Source organism: Hevea brasiliensis, chromosome 14 (assembly GCF_030052815.1).
Source record: "Hevea brasiliensis isolate MT/VB/25A 57/8 chromosome 14, ASM3005281v1, whole genome shotgun sequence".
NCBI classification, from domain to species: Eukaryota; Viridiplantae; Streptophyta; class Magnoliopsida; order Malpighiales; family Euphorbiaceae; genus Hevea; species Hevea brasiliensis.
In genome coordinates this window covers 81,628,316-81,641,208 of record NC_079506.1, presented here as the reverse complement: position 1 = coordinate 81,641,208, position 12,893 = coordinate 81,628,316, and the positions used below count along the sequence as shown (strand labels likewise).

Sequence of the window (12,893 nt, the reverse complement as noted above, 5' to 3'; positions counted from 1 at the left end):
TATATTAACTTTTCAGCTTATTAATATTTATATCCTGTTAACTTTGAGGGACTAAATTAATAATTACCCTCTTTAAGAAGTTAAAACTTATAAGAGTAAAATTTAATCCTTAATTTTTTTAACCTTCTACCAAACACATAAGCATTAAATATTAAACTTGGAAGATTAGATTAATAAAGCTTAATAAATGAACTAACATCATACTTTATTTAAGTTTTTTTATTAACATCCTTCCAAACACCATTAATTATTTTTTATCTCTTAACGATTACTCTTTTAAAATTTATTGGAGTAACACTTAACTTTTAATTTTTTAACTTTATGCCAAACACTTCCTTAAAATATGATTTAAAGTCATCTATATTTATATTTATAAATATCTTATATATAAATATATAAACTTGAATTAAGGAGAAAGTAATACTCTCTTTATTTAGCTTTTTATTTTTTAAAAAATTTGACTTCTTTTCTTTTCTTTTTTTAATTTTTATTGGATCAATTGAATTTTTTTTTAATTTTAAAATTAATATTTATTTATCACCAATTAGGACATAAAAAGTTTAAATCACATCATAAAGAAAAATTCATTGTATAAAAGATTCATTATATATAGCTATTTGCAAAAAACAAGGAGGCATATATAAAATCTAAGCATCAAAAATTATTTTACATTATTTTTAATTTAATAAAAAATTATTTTACATTATTATTTCAATTGATTTTTTAATCAGTATTCTATTTTTTTAAATATTTGTTTTTTTTTTATTTTTCTATTATCATGATTATATCAAATAAAATATTCTTTAAATTTTAAAAATTAATTTTCACTTAAAAAATTTATTAAATAATTTATCAATTAAGTTCTAATATCTTATCTATTTAATCCAAGTAGCATAACATAATTGTATTTGATGCAATCAAACCCAACACATGCTTTAATTTCTTTGGTGACTACTCATCAAAGAATATATACTCTTCCCCCAGATTACTAAACTTACTTTTATTTACACATAATTTTTAAAAATATAATATAATTAAAATAATAAATTTTTTAATATATTCTTAATTTATATTGTTTTATTAAAAATAAAATAATTCATATTATTAAGTTATTTTTAAAGTTAATAAATTTTATTTTTTAATAGATATTAAGAGCGTATTAATAAATAAGTAAATTATTATTTTTTTAAAAATGTAGTTTATAATTTAAAATAAATAAAAGAAGAACTAGAACTCCCAATTAGAAATTTGATCAAAAGACATTTATTAAAATGGAAATCATTAACTGTCGTAGTGTGATATTAATGCAGTAGAGTTACACAAAACTTCTCTCTTGCAGGAGGACGGGCAGAGGCTCCTTGAGGGTCTGTAAGAGCTGGCCACTGTAGGCATCTTCCCAAATAAGCATTATCTGTTGAGGCAGTGGGTGTAGAATAGGCTTTGAGGCGTGATGAATTACTATCTTTAAGGTATTAATTGTTCCCACTAGATTGCTGCAAAGTTATGGCAATATACCTTCAGGATATAATAAAACCTGAAATCTGCAGACAGCAACTCCTGAAGATTTCCCTTAAAAACTCTTTATATGAACTAAATTTAGAGAGACTAGAAAAAAAGAAGAAGAAGTAGAAGTAGTATATATCTGAATTGAAAAACTTATTCATATTTATAAAGAATGAAAAGTCATGGCACATTTTCTACATAGACACATCTGTTTATCTCTAATAGATACAACTGTTTGTGTAATAGATATATCTGTTTATTAAAAGATACCTATATAAATAGTTGTGACTATTTATACAGACATATCTGTTTATTAACAGACACCTATATAAATAGTTATGACTTTTTGTATAGAATAGACATGTTTATTTATTATTATGACTTTTTGTATAGAATAGACATGTTTATTTATTAACAAACACACATGTTTGTCTATTAACAGACACATCTACTTATTAATAAACACATATGTTCGTAATTTATTTACGAAAATTATAATATGATAATTATTTTATTTCACACATATACTTGTCAAGTGCCATAATAGAATAATATATATATATATATATATATATATATATATATATATATATATATATAATTTTATACATATTTCACTATTGTCATTCATTCACTTTCTTATATTTTAACAATATAAAAATTCTTTTTTTCTATGCTATTTAATATACAAGGTATTTATAACATTATCACCTCTCCTTCTACATCTCCCTATGTAGGCTGTCGATTGGCACTGAACAAATTTGGGCTCCATGACTTGTTTGTTGCTAACTCAAATGTTTCTCGGCCCCATCGCCTTTATGCTCCACACAGTTGCTATAAGCTCTAGTTGGACAATTCTGCTGGTGTTGTTAGGTCTTTTGCTATGTTCCCTCGACTGGTGGCATTTTGGCCAAGCAACAACTGGAAGGCGACGCAAGTGAAAGTCTCTCGTGTCCTTGGCTTCAAGTCATCCTTGCCCATTTAGGGTTTTAAGATAAAACTACGTTTTGGGAGATGGATTGGGCTTCATGTTTTTAGTTTTAAACTCTGTGTTGTTATGTTAATGTGTTGCCATTAGAACTTTTCTTAAAAGTTTAAGTATTTCTTTGCTTTTTAGACCTTCTAAATCTGATGAACTTTTATCTTTGATTAATAAAAAATGCAGTAGAGTTACACGTTTTTCGACATAATTAATATGTGCAATGCAAATTCTCACGTAGTTCGTCATGGAAAGGAAAAAATTGGAAGGAAACAAAGGCTGTTAGTCACTGATTCTTCACCAAAAATGTAAGAAGACAAATAGACAAGAACCCATTATATTTGCCCTTTGTTTATTTTGCTTGCATGTCTTTAAAATGCCTTGTTTGGATTGATATAAAAAGGATGAGAAAGAAAAGGAAGGAGAAAATAAAGTGGAAAAGCAATGGAAAATCAAATAAGCTCTTTTATTTTTAATCGATGCAAAATAAGTATAAAATTAAGTTTTGGACTAAATAAGAATTGAACTTTTTTAATAAGATTAAGTAAGTCTATCTCATAATAAAATATTATATTTTAATAAAAAAAATTAAAATTACTTATTATTTTTAATTAAAATAAAATTAATGAAAAAGAAATGTTAATTTTTTATTTTTATTAAAAATTGTTTAATTATTTTAAAATTTTAAATATAAAATTAATATTTTATTATAAAAAATAAAAAATAATATTTTATTTTTTTTTTAAATTGAATCTATTTCACCTTAATTAAAAAGTTCAGTTTTTATTTAGCCAAAAACTCGATTTTGGGCTCATGTATATTTTTTCCTGTTATTATCTGCCTGTTAATTTTTATTAGTTCACTGCAAATTATCTACGTACCCTCAATTATATATTTAATTTATTTTCTTTTAAGGTTATGTTAGATAATATTAATTATTATAATAATTATTAATTATTTTGATAACTATTAACTGTTTATAAAATAGTTTATTAGATATTTAAATAGTTATTAGCTATTTCGTTAGTTGTTAGATTTTAATTATTAGTGATTAGTTATTTATACAGTGACAATTAATTATTAACTGTTCATCGTTTTAGTAACTGTCAATTATTTTATAAGTTCTTAGAAGATATATATTAGTTATTTACATAATGATTTAAATATGTTAACTTTTTTATTAGCCGTCAATTATTTTATAAATTGTTAGCAGCTAGATATTTACTGTTTATATAATTATTTAAATCTATTAATTATTTTAATAATCGTTAATTATTTTATAAATTATTAATAATTAGGTATTAACTATTTATATATTAATTTAAATCTGTTAATTATTTTAATAATTATTAATTATTTTATAAATCGTTAATGGTTAAATAGCTTTTTATTCAGTAATTTAAGTATATTAATTATTTTAATAATATTAACTATTTATATAGTAATATAAATTCATAACAATTAGATATAGTACCAGTTTGTAAGTATAATAATTTAAATTTATTAATTTTTTTAATAATTATCTATTATTTTATAAATTATTAATAATTAAATATTAAAATTAAAATTTATTTTTATTTTAATAATTATTAATTATTTTATAAATTATTAATAATTATATATTAATTATTTATATAGTAATTTAGATCTGTCATCAAGTTCTTAATAATTAAATATTAGCTGTTTGTATAATGATTTAAATACATTGTTATCAGCTTCAGCTATCAGGGAGCGAGTTTTTTATAGGTCATAACAGTAAGGGTTTAGGAGAGAAACCCAGAAATCCAAACAGAATTGCATCAATCTACCACTGCGAAAACGATTAATCATCCTCCTTTACTATCAGTTTGCCTTCATTGAGTTCTTTCTACTAGAAAAGGGAAGATTTGAAAGGACAAAGAACAACTAGCGGTTGCAAAAGCTTCCCACCTCCATTGCCAGTGATTTGCAAAAAACCCAGACTTTCTGTCACTGCTGGCGGGTAAAGAAGCCATTACTTTTGTTGATTTAACGGGGGATTTGAAGGAAAGTTCCGATCAATTGATGATCTGCATGAAGGTTAGCAGTGGAGTGTTTTGTGGTTTTTATTTTCGAGTATGATAATTATTTATTTTTTTTATTTGACAATGGAGGCTTTCAGTGTTCATTTGGCTACTTTTCCCCTTTTTTATTTGTTAAATGTTAAATTTTATTTTGTAACTGAAAACCCTAAAATGGAAGTAGTACAGAGGCAAATACAACTATTTATATCCTTTTTAGGCTTGATTTTGATTGTAATTATTTTATTAATTGCATAAGAAATAGTAAAGTTTTGAATAGAATCATTGTGTTTTCTTTTCCAAATATCCAAATATTAAGCAATAATTGATAAAATAAATAAGGATAAGAGATGAATATGCTTAATGAATATGCTTAACTTACCATTCTTTACCCTTGAGGATTTGAAATAGTTGATTAAGACCAACCACCATATAAGAAAAGCCACAAGTGTTTCAGTTATCCCCAGCATGCATTAGAAATTGTGACAGCATGAAGGAATAATTTTGTGTTGTTAATTGGTGCTGTAATTAGATTAGATACAAAATTAGTGATATATGATTAGGATTCCATTTGGTCAAACCCAAGCAATTTATTTTTTCATAGTCTTTTACAGCATAATGTTCTTTTTTATTTATAACTTGATTGCTGTTTGTGTTTTGCAGAAGATAAAAAATAGTAAAATCTATTGAAATCTAATACTCTTGCCTACCATTTCAAAACCTGTTTACACTTGCTGAAGATTCATTGAATCACGTCTCAAGGTACACAGTTATTGCTTCTTTTTTACTCTAAAATTCATGTTAATTAATAGCTGTGGTTTTAATTTCATTTTGTTGTCTTAATTTTCATTGTCAAGGTAGTCTTAGGAACGCATTACAAGTATTCCCTCCTTTAATTGTCGACTGCCTGTCTGGTGATTAAGTTAAAAGAATGTTGATTTATTCACTTTTTCTTATAAAAGATAGGAAACTGTTTAGGAATTTCAGTTGTCCATATTTTTTATTGAAATTGTTTACTTTCTCTAATTATGCCATATTTTGAGTGCCTTTCTGTTTGTCTGATTATTCAGGAATAGTATATTAATAGTTTAATTTGTTGATGGATAGGGAATATAGTGGAGAAAATTACTTAGAAGAACATAGATGATGCATGTGATTTCTTCTTGATGTTTCTCTATTCTTGTTTTTTTGGTTATAAAGATATCATCTTTTCTGGATTTTGAAATTGATCCAGATATTATTTTCCATGGGCGAACACGAAAATAAGGATTTTTCTGGTAGTACTGTTTTGGAATCGTCTAAAAAGACTGTAAGTGATCGCAAAGCTGGTGGAGATAGTGAGAAAACCCAAGTTGCTGAGCCAGATGCTAGTGACGCTCAGTTTCAAGGTCAGGTTGTGACTAAGGGATCCTCAGCTGAACGGTTGGTGACAGAGGAAGGTGGGTCTTGTAATGGGGTGAATATAAAAATGGTTGGGGTTAGGGGTTCTGATATTAATGTTGATGGTGTTTGCATACGGGATTTTGTTGATGGTGGTGGGCAAAATTTGAGTGAGGAAGCAACTAAAAGTCGTGGTGGATCAAGAGAGTTGGGCTTAGAGGGAGATGTCAAAACTTTAGGTGGTGGGGTTGGTGACTCTGGTTCCAAGGCCATTATGGATCCAAGTGTTGAGGCATCAAAATTGGGAACTGAGAGTGAGGTTGGAAATTCTTCTGGGGTTGCTGAATCTAAAGAAGAAGAATTGGTGGAGGATGTGGCAAGAGTTAGGGAGGTAAGCTTGGAATTGGTGACTAAGGTTGGAAATTCTTTTGGGGTTGCTGAATCTAAAGAAGAAGGAGAATTGGTGGAGAATGTAGCAATTGTTAGGGAGGTAAACTTGGGAGAGACCGAGGATGGAAAATCTTCTGGGTTTGCTGAATCTAAAGAAGAAGGGGAATTGGTGGAGGATGCTACAAGAGTTAGGGACGTAAATTTGGGAACCGAGAGTGAGATTGGAAAGTGTTCTGGCACTGAAGAATCTAAAGAAGGTGTATTGGTGGAGGGTGTGACAAGAGTTAGAGAGCTCGCTGATGTTGATGTGTCCTGTGTTGCTGATGATAATACTTTGCAGGAAGTTGAGGCTGGGAATGCTCAGAATGTGGGAATTGAGAGTGCAGTTGTTGTTTCTTCTCTTGTTAAAGGATCCACTGGCAGGGAAACCCAAGTTGTAGTTGAGAAAGTGGCAGTAGTTACAGGGAAGGAACATTTGGAGGGAGCATTGGACGAGTGTATTGGGAAAGTTGGGATGCATGTTGTTAAGGATGTGAGTTCTCAGGAAGTTGGGGTTTCAGAGAATGAAGTACATAATCAAGGAGTTGAAAATGTTGGAGGTTCCTCTGCAGTTTTCGGTTCTTCAGTAGTTGAGACCCAAGCTTTTGCAGTAGAGAAATCTGAATTGGTTGAGGAGGCTATGGATCAGGCCAAGGAAACAAATGACAACGAGGGGGCTTCACTTCAGGATTCAGAAACACAAAAGGTCTGTGTTTTGCATGATGAGGCGTGGAATCCTGGCATTAAAACTGCAAGTGCACCTTCTTCAATTATCAAGGAAGGTTCAAATGTAGAGACCCAAGGTATTGAGGAGGAAGCTTTGGTGATGGTTGATGATGGAAATTTAAATCCCAAAATTGAAACAGTTTTCGATGGGGCACATGGTAGTGATTCTGTGGAGGGGGTTGTGTCCTGTTCTGAGAAAGATTCAGTTGCAATAGAAAAAGATGCCATTACCAATGCAGCCTCCAAATGCTTGGATGGACAAATTGATGGAAAATTTGCATCAATGGACAATGAGGAGATTACATATCCTAACATTGAAGGTATGGACACTGACGCTTTTAATGAAAATTTTTGTTTTTCAGTGGAAGAACTGCAGGCTACGGTTGAGACAGCCAATGGAAGCACTGAAAATCACTATGATGCATTTGCAGATTTGCAATCTTCACAACAGCCGACTCCAGCAGTTGTTGGAGGTGAAGTTGGAGCATCTGAGAACATGGTGCTTCTGAATTCTGAAGATGAAAAAAAATTAATAATTGAAGAGTGCTCGGACCAGATTATGCCTCATGATTCTGCTCAGTTTCATTCACCCATAAATCCAGAGATGGGAGCTGATGAACAAGTTGCTGGTGCTGAAAAAGCTGGTATCCAGAAAGAGCAAGGCAAGGTTGAGACCGCAAATGAGAGCACTGAAAATCACTTAACCAAAGGTTTAGACTTCACAACATCTCATCAGTCTGCACTTGCAGTTGGTGATGAACTTGCAGAAATGGATGACAAAGTTCATTTAGACGCTAATTTTGGGGGTCCCATTGATATGCATTTGGATGGGATGTTATCATCATCAGGAAATGAGCAGCATATAAAGATTGAGATAGACTCTATGGAAATAGATTCTCACACTACTTCAACTGACAAGGATAAGGTTAATTCAACTGCCAATGTTTCAGATACTGCTGGAAAGGACCATGAGTTGAAGGTGAAAGAATGCATAGACAAGAGTGCAGCTTGTGATCCTGATCAGGATGATCCAAATATGGGGCAGCTGATTGATGTTCAAGAACAGGCTGCTTGTGTTGAACAGCTTGGAAGAGAAGAGACGAAGGCCATAGAACAGAACTCTGAAACAGTTTGTGCAAGCAGAGAAAAAGATACCTTATTAATTGATGGAGAGCAAACTGCTATAGCAGACAATGATGTGACTTTGAACGCCGGTACTGGACTTGAGGGGCCACCTGAAGGGAATCAGAATCTGACGGTTGAAGAAGATTTGGATGAGAGTGCAGATAGTGATGTTTCTGAGATTGAATCAAGTGCAGCAACAGAAACAGTGGTTGAAGAGCATGATGCTTTTATTGATCAGGTTGGGTTGCAAGAAGGGCAAGAAATGGAAGCTGAAGAACAGGATGCTGACTCGGAACTGCTAAATACCACTGAAGAGAAATCTGCTAAAGAAGTAGCTCTAAATTCCAGAAGCAGTGTAATAGAACATCAAGCTAGTTATAAGGTACCACCAGATGTCGAAGGTGAGTTCACTGTATCTGATTTGGTCTGGGGCAAAGTGAGGAGCCATCCATGGTGGCCTGGGCAGATATTTGATCCTTCAGATGCCTCTGAGAAAGCAGCGAAGTATCATAAAAAGGATTGTTTTTTGGTAGCATATTTTGGGGATCGGACATTTGCATGGAATGAGGCATCTCTGCTAAAGCCTTTCAGGTCTCATTTCTCCCAGGTTGAGAAGCAGAGCAATTCTGAAACGTTCCAGAATGCCGTTGATTGTGCTTTAGAAGAAGTTTCAAGACGTGTAGAGTATGGGCTGGCGTGCTCATGCATACCAAAGGATACTTACGATAAACTTAAATTTCAGATAGTAGAAAACACTGGAATCCGACAAGAAGCAAGTGTAAGAGATGGTGTGGACAAATCCTTGGTTGCTGATTTATTTGAACCTGGTAAATTAGTAGAGTATATGAAAGCATTAGCACAATGTCCAGCTGGTGGAGCTGATCGACTTGAACTTGTCATTGCCAGGTCCCAATTACTGGCCTTTTATCGCTTAAAGGGTTATTCTCAGTTGCCTGAATTCCAGTTTTGTGGAGGGTTGTTAGAGAATGCAGGCACATTAGAATTTACAGATGAAGTGATAGAGCCCACATATCCTTTTTGTAAGGATGATGGAAAAATTTCATCTGGTCAGGAGATTGTACATGCCCAAAGAAGTTCTTACCACAAGCGCAAACATAATTTGAAAGATACTGTCTATCCTAGGAAGAAAGAAAGAAGCTTGTCTGAATTAATGGGTGATTCATGGGAATGTGTAGATGATGAAATTGGTCCTGATGGGAAAGCTAACAATAAATTAGTTTCACCATCTTCTGGGAAGAAGCGGAAGGTCTTTGATTCCTTTCCTGATGACTTAGCCACAGCAGAAGGGAGGAAAACTCTCTCTCTTGCAAAGGTCTCTACTAGTGCACCTTCATTTCCTAAGCCTTCATTCAAGATTGGTGAATGTATCCGTAGAGTCGCTAGCCAGATGACTGGGTCCACCTGCATATTGAAGTCTAACAACATGAAGCAAGATGGAAGCAGCGATGGACTTGTTGGGGATGGATCTGATGTTTTGTTTGAACATTCTGAGGATGCTGAGATGAGGAGAGCAATTGTTCCTACAGAATACTCATCATTGGATGAATTACTATCACAACTTCACTTGGTGGCACGAGATCCCTTTAAAGGATATAGTTTCTTGAGCATCATTATTAGTTTTTTCTCTGATTTTAGGAACTCAGTGATTATGGAACAGCATGAGAAAGTAGGTTGTAAAAGGAGACAAGCATCTCATTCCATTTTTTGTTCTCCTGAGACATTCGAATTTGAGGATATGAATGACACTTATTGGACCGACCGGGTTATTCAAAATGGTTCTGAAGAGCAACCACCACGTAAAAGTAGAAAACGGGATAATCAACTTGTTTCTATGGACCAGGACAAGGCCCTTAATAAGTCAAACTCTAGAAAGCGGTATTCTGATGGCAATTATGGTCTATCAGCAGAGAAACCAGTGAGTTACGTAGATGAGAATGCACCAGCAGAACTTGTTATGCATTTTCCTGTGGTGGATTGTGTTCCTTCAGAAATAAGCCTGAATAAGATGTTTAGGCGGTTTGGGCCTTTGAAAGAGTCAGAGACAGAAGTAGATAAGGATACCAATCGTGCCAGAGTTGTTTTCAAGAAGTGTTCTGATGCAGAAGCTGCATATGGTAGTGCTCCAAAGTTCAACATTTTTGGTTCAGTACTTGTAAATTACCAGCTCAACTATACCATATCTGTACCATTTAAAAGTCAACCAATGAATGCACTCCAAGGTGAGGAAGATGCAACACTTTTTCTGCAGTATTGAAGAAGCGGATGTGACATAAAAATTTAGGTAAATTACTTGGAAGAAAATTTCTCACTCACTGTCACTGGTTTTCTTGATTCATTTATTTATTTATTTATTTTATAGATGGCATGCTTGTAACTCACTGGATCACTGGGCAATAGTATAACATTATCCAGTGCATGCGGTCTCCCGCATTTTGGGCTGAAGGCCAAAAGCTGGGCAAAAGTACGACGTAGTTAAGTTTTCATAATTATTTTGTGGCTTTTGAAGTTTTATAGTTGAATGTGTGAAAGGAGGAGGGAATCAGGGAAATCTGGAGAAGGTAGTGATAGATTAGAAAAAATGAAAAGTAACACGTACGTAGGATGATATGTGTGTATACATGGTTTTCTTTTGTCGACAGTTACACTTCGTAATGTGTGAAAAACTTATCATTTGCCCAAAGCCCCAAATTCTCCACCTGGAAGTTAATAACATTAACACAGAATTGTCACTGAAACATATGCATTTTTTTAAAATGGATCTAATCCAGCTGTCTGTTTGAGCTTGTTTCTAATTGGGGTTCAAGGCCAATACCCAGTTACAGCCCTATAAAGTGGTCTCAGATAGGAGAATTTGGAGAATTTCCCTGCCTTCCAGCATTTTTTGTGAATTGGCTGCCCTCAAAACTTGATATGCCCATCTGTTGGTGCACAATCAGATACTGAAAATTATCTTTATTATTGGAATCGTAAATTTTGGCACATGTGCTATGAAACTATTATCTTTTTGTGGGAGACATAATCCAATTTGTTAACGTCACTATCTATTTGGTATATTATTTATTTTCTAATTCATTTTCTTGATAGGAGAGAGCAGATGTTGGAAAACTGAGGCAGATGCAGTGCAGCTTCTACTCTACTGCTGATGCTCTCACACATGCATACGTTAATGGGATGCTGAAGAAGGTAACAAGATTGCTAATTCTTCTGGTTGTCTGCTGCATCTTTTACTCGGATAATTTTTGGTGTGTTTTGGGCCCAGATGTAGAGGGTTGGGGCTATTCTAAAATCTCAGTAGGTTCGCTTAGTACATTGTATATCAGTTTGAGCTGACCCTTGTAGAGTTGTAGTTGCTACACTTGACGAATATGAGGTTCAGTTACAGAATCTCAGTTGCTTGTTTATTATCATTTATGGTTCATCCACCTGCATGTCATGTAATGAATTTCTCTGTAAACCACAGTGGAGGTAGAATGCTCTTGTCCATATGCTGAAAGTCACCAGCAGTTTAGCCTCGGCATTATTGAAGCATGCTCATTCAAGCATTTTCTTTTGCTTCAAGGTTTTTAACGTGATATGCTTGTTTCTTTTACCATTAGATGAGCCATTACTAATTTAACCAGTGGTAATTATCTACAAGGCAGGATTTACTTTGTTAAAAAGAAAGTTATGTTAGAACTCTTACACCCCACCCCCCTTCCCCCTTCCCCCTCCCCGCCCCAACCACCCACCCCCCGCTCCTTTTTTTTCCGTGCTTATATTCCTATTGCTTTGCTTTTTGGATATTCTCTGTTGTATCAGTATCACCCCAGTTATTTGGAAACTCAGTTTCTGATAATTCCATGATAATGCTTGTCTAAGCATTACCTCGTGCTAGTAAAACAAATGGAGAACCTCTCATGGACACGGTGGGAGCTCCTGTTTAATGCTGCATTTATTTGGTTGCGTGCTCAGGTTCCATCAAAATGTTTTTTTTTTTTTTTCGCTGTTTATGTGTGGATACAATATTATTATTATTATTATGTGTTGCCAGGAAAGTGTTAAAGATGGGTGCATGGCCAATATGTTGGAATTTCAGAACTATTTGTTTAGCATTGTAGAGATTCTTAATCTGCAATGGCACTGATTCATGTTATGTTACTGTCTGATTATGACATGAATTTTCTGTGAACAAATATACCCTTGAATGGGCTTCTTCTCTTGATATCTTCGCTTGGAGCTGGGGCTTATGGGTCCTTATAAATTATAATAAAATAAACATCTAGTAGAATCTGTGGTAGGATAAGGATCAGTCGGAGATGAAGTTGGTGGAGGATCAGCCATGAGTAGGTCGTAACATTCATTTTTCCAGATTCAGTGTCATCGCTGTATTTACTAAATTGTTTTTCAAATCAAATGTGCTCTCCTACTATGAATTTGTTATTGTTTTATTCCCAAATCGAAAATCAAGAATCCCAATTCTATTTTGAAGTGAGTTCCAAATTCAGAACATAATTCCCAAATTCTTGCTTTGTGTAAAAAGTTGTTGAGCAATGGTTACCATTGGACTGTCACTGCTACCATATGATCCAACACATTTAATTCTATATGATTGAAAGCCAGTAGCTTAATCAATAAGGATATCAGCAACTTCCAGGTTCCTTGACCAAGGGCGAAGCCATGTTGTAAATACATAATAATACTTAAGGTTATGT

At 33.2% G+C, this 12,893-nt stretch overlaps 1 protein-coding gene across 4 annotated transcripts; it reads left to right on the top strand.

Annotated features, from left to right (window-relative positions):
* Positions 1-4,188: 4,188 nt before the first annotated feature.
* Positions 4,189-11,753, top strand: LOC110638000 (uncharacterized). 4 transcript variants are annotated; one of them, XM_058133457.1, is made up of 5 exons: positions 4,189-4,540; positions 5,185-5,283; positions 5,756-7,376; positions 7,488-10,483; positions 11,297-11,753. In XM_058133457.1, the coding sequence occupies exons 3-4, from the start codon at positions 5,768-5,770 to the stop codon at positions 10,454-10,456; spliced, it is 4,578 nt and encodes a 1,525-aa protein (XP_057989440.1). In that variant the 5' UTR covers positions 4,189-4,540; positions 5,185-5,283; positions 5,756-5,767; the 3' UTR covers positions 10,457-10,483; positions 11,297-11,753. The 4 variants fall into 4 exon arrangements, with proteins under 4 accessions (XP_057989440.1, XP_021644089.2, XP_021644088.2 ...); XM_021788397.2 differs by having other exon boundaries at positions 11,287-11,753; XM_021788396.2 differs by having other exon boundaries at positions 5,756-10,483.
* The last annotated feature ends 1,140 nt before the right edge of the window (positions 11,754-12,893 follow it).

Coding starts and splice junctions, on each gene's coding strand:
- LOC110638000 (XM_021788396.2), top strand. CDS start 5,768: ATGGGCGAACACGAAAATAAGGATTTTTCTGGTAGTACTGTTTTGGAA.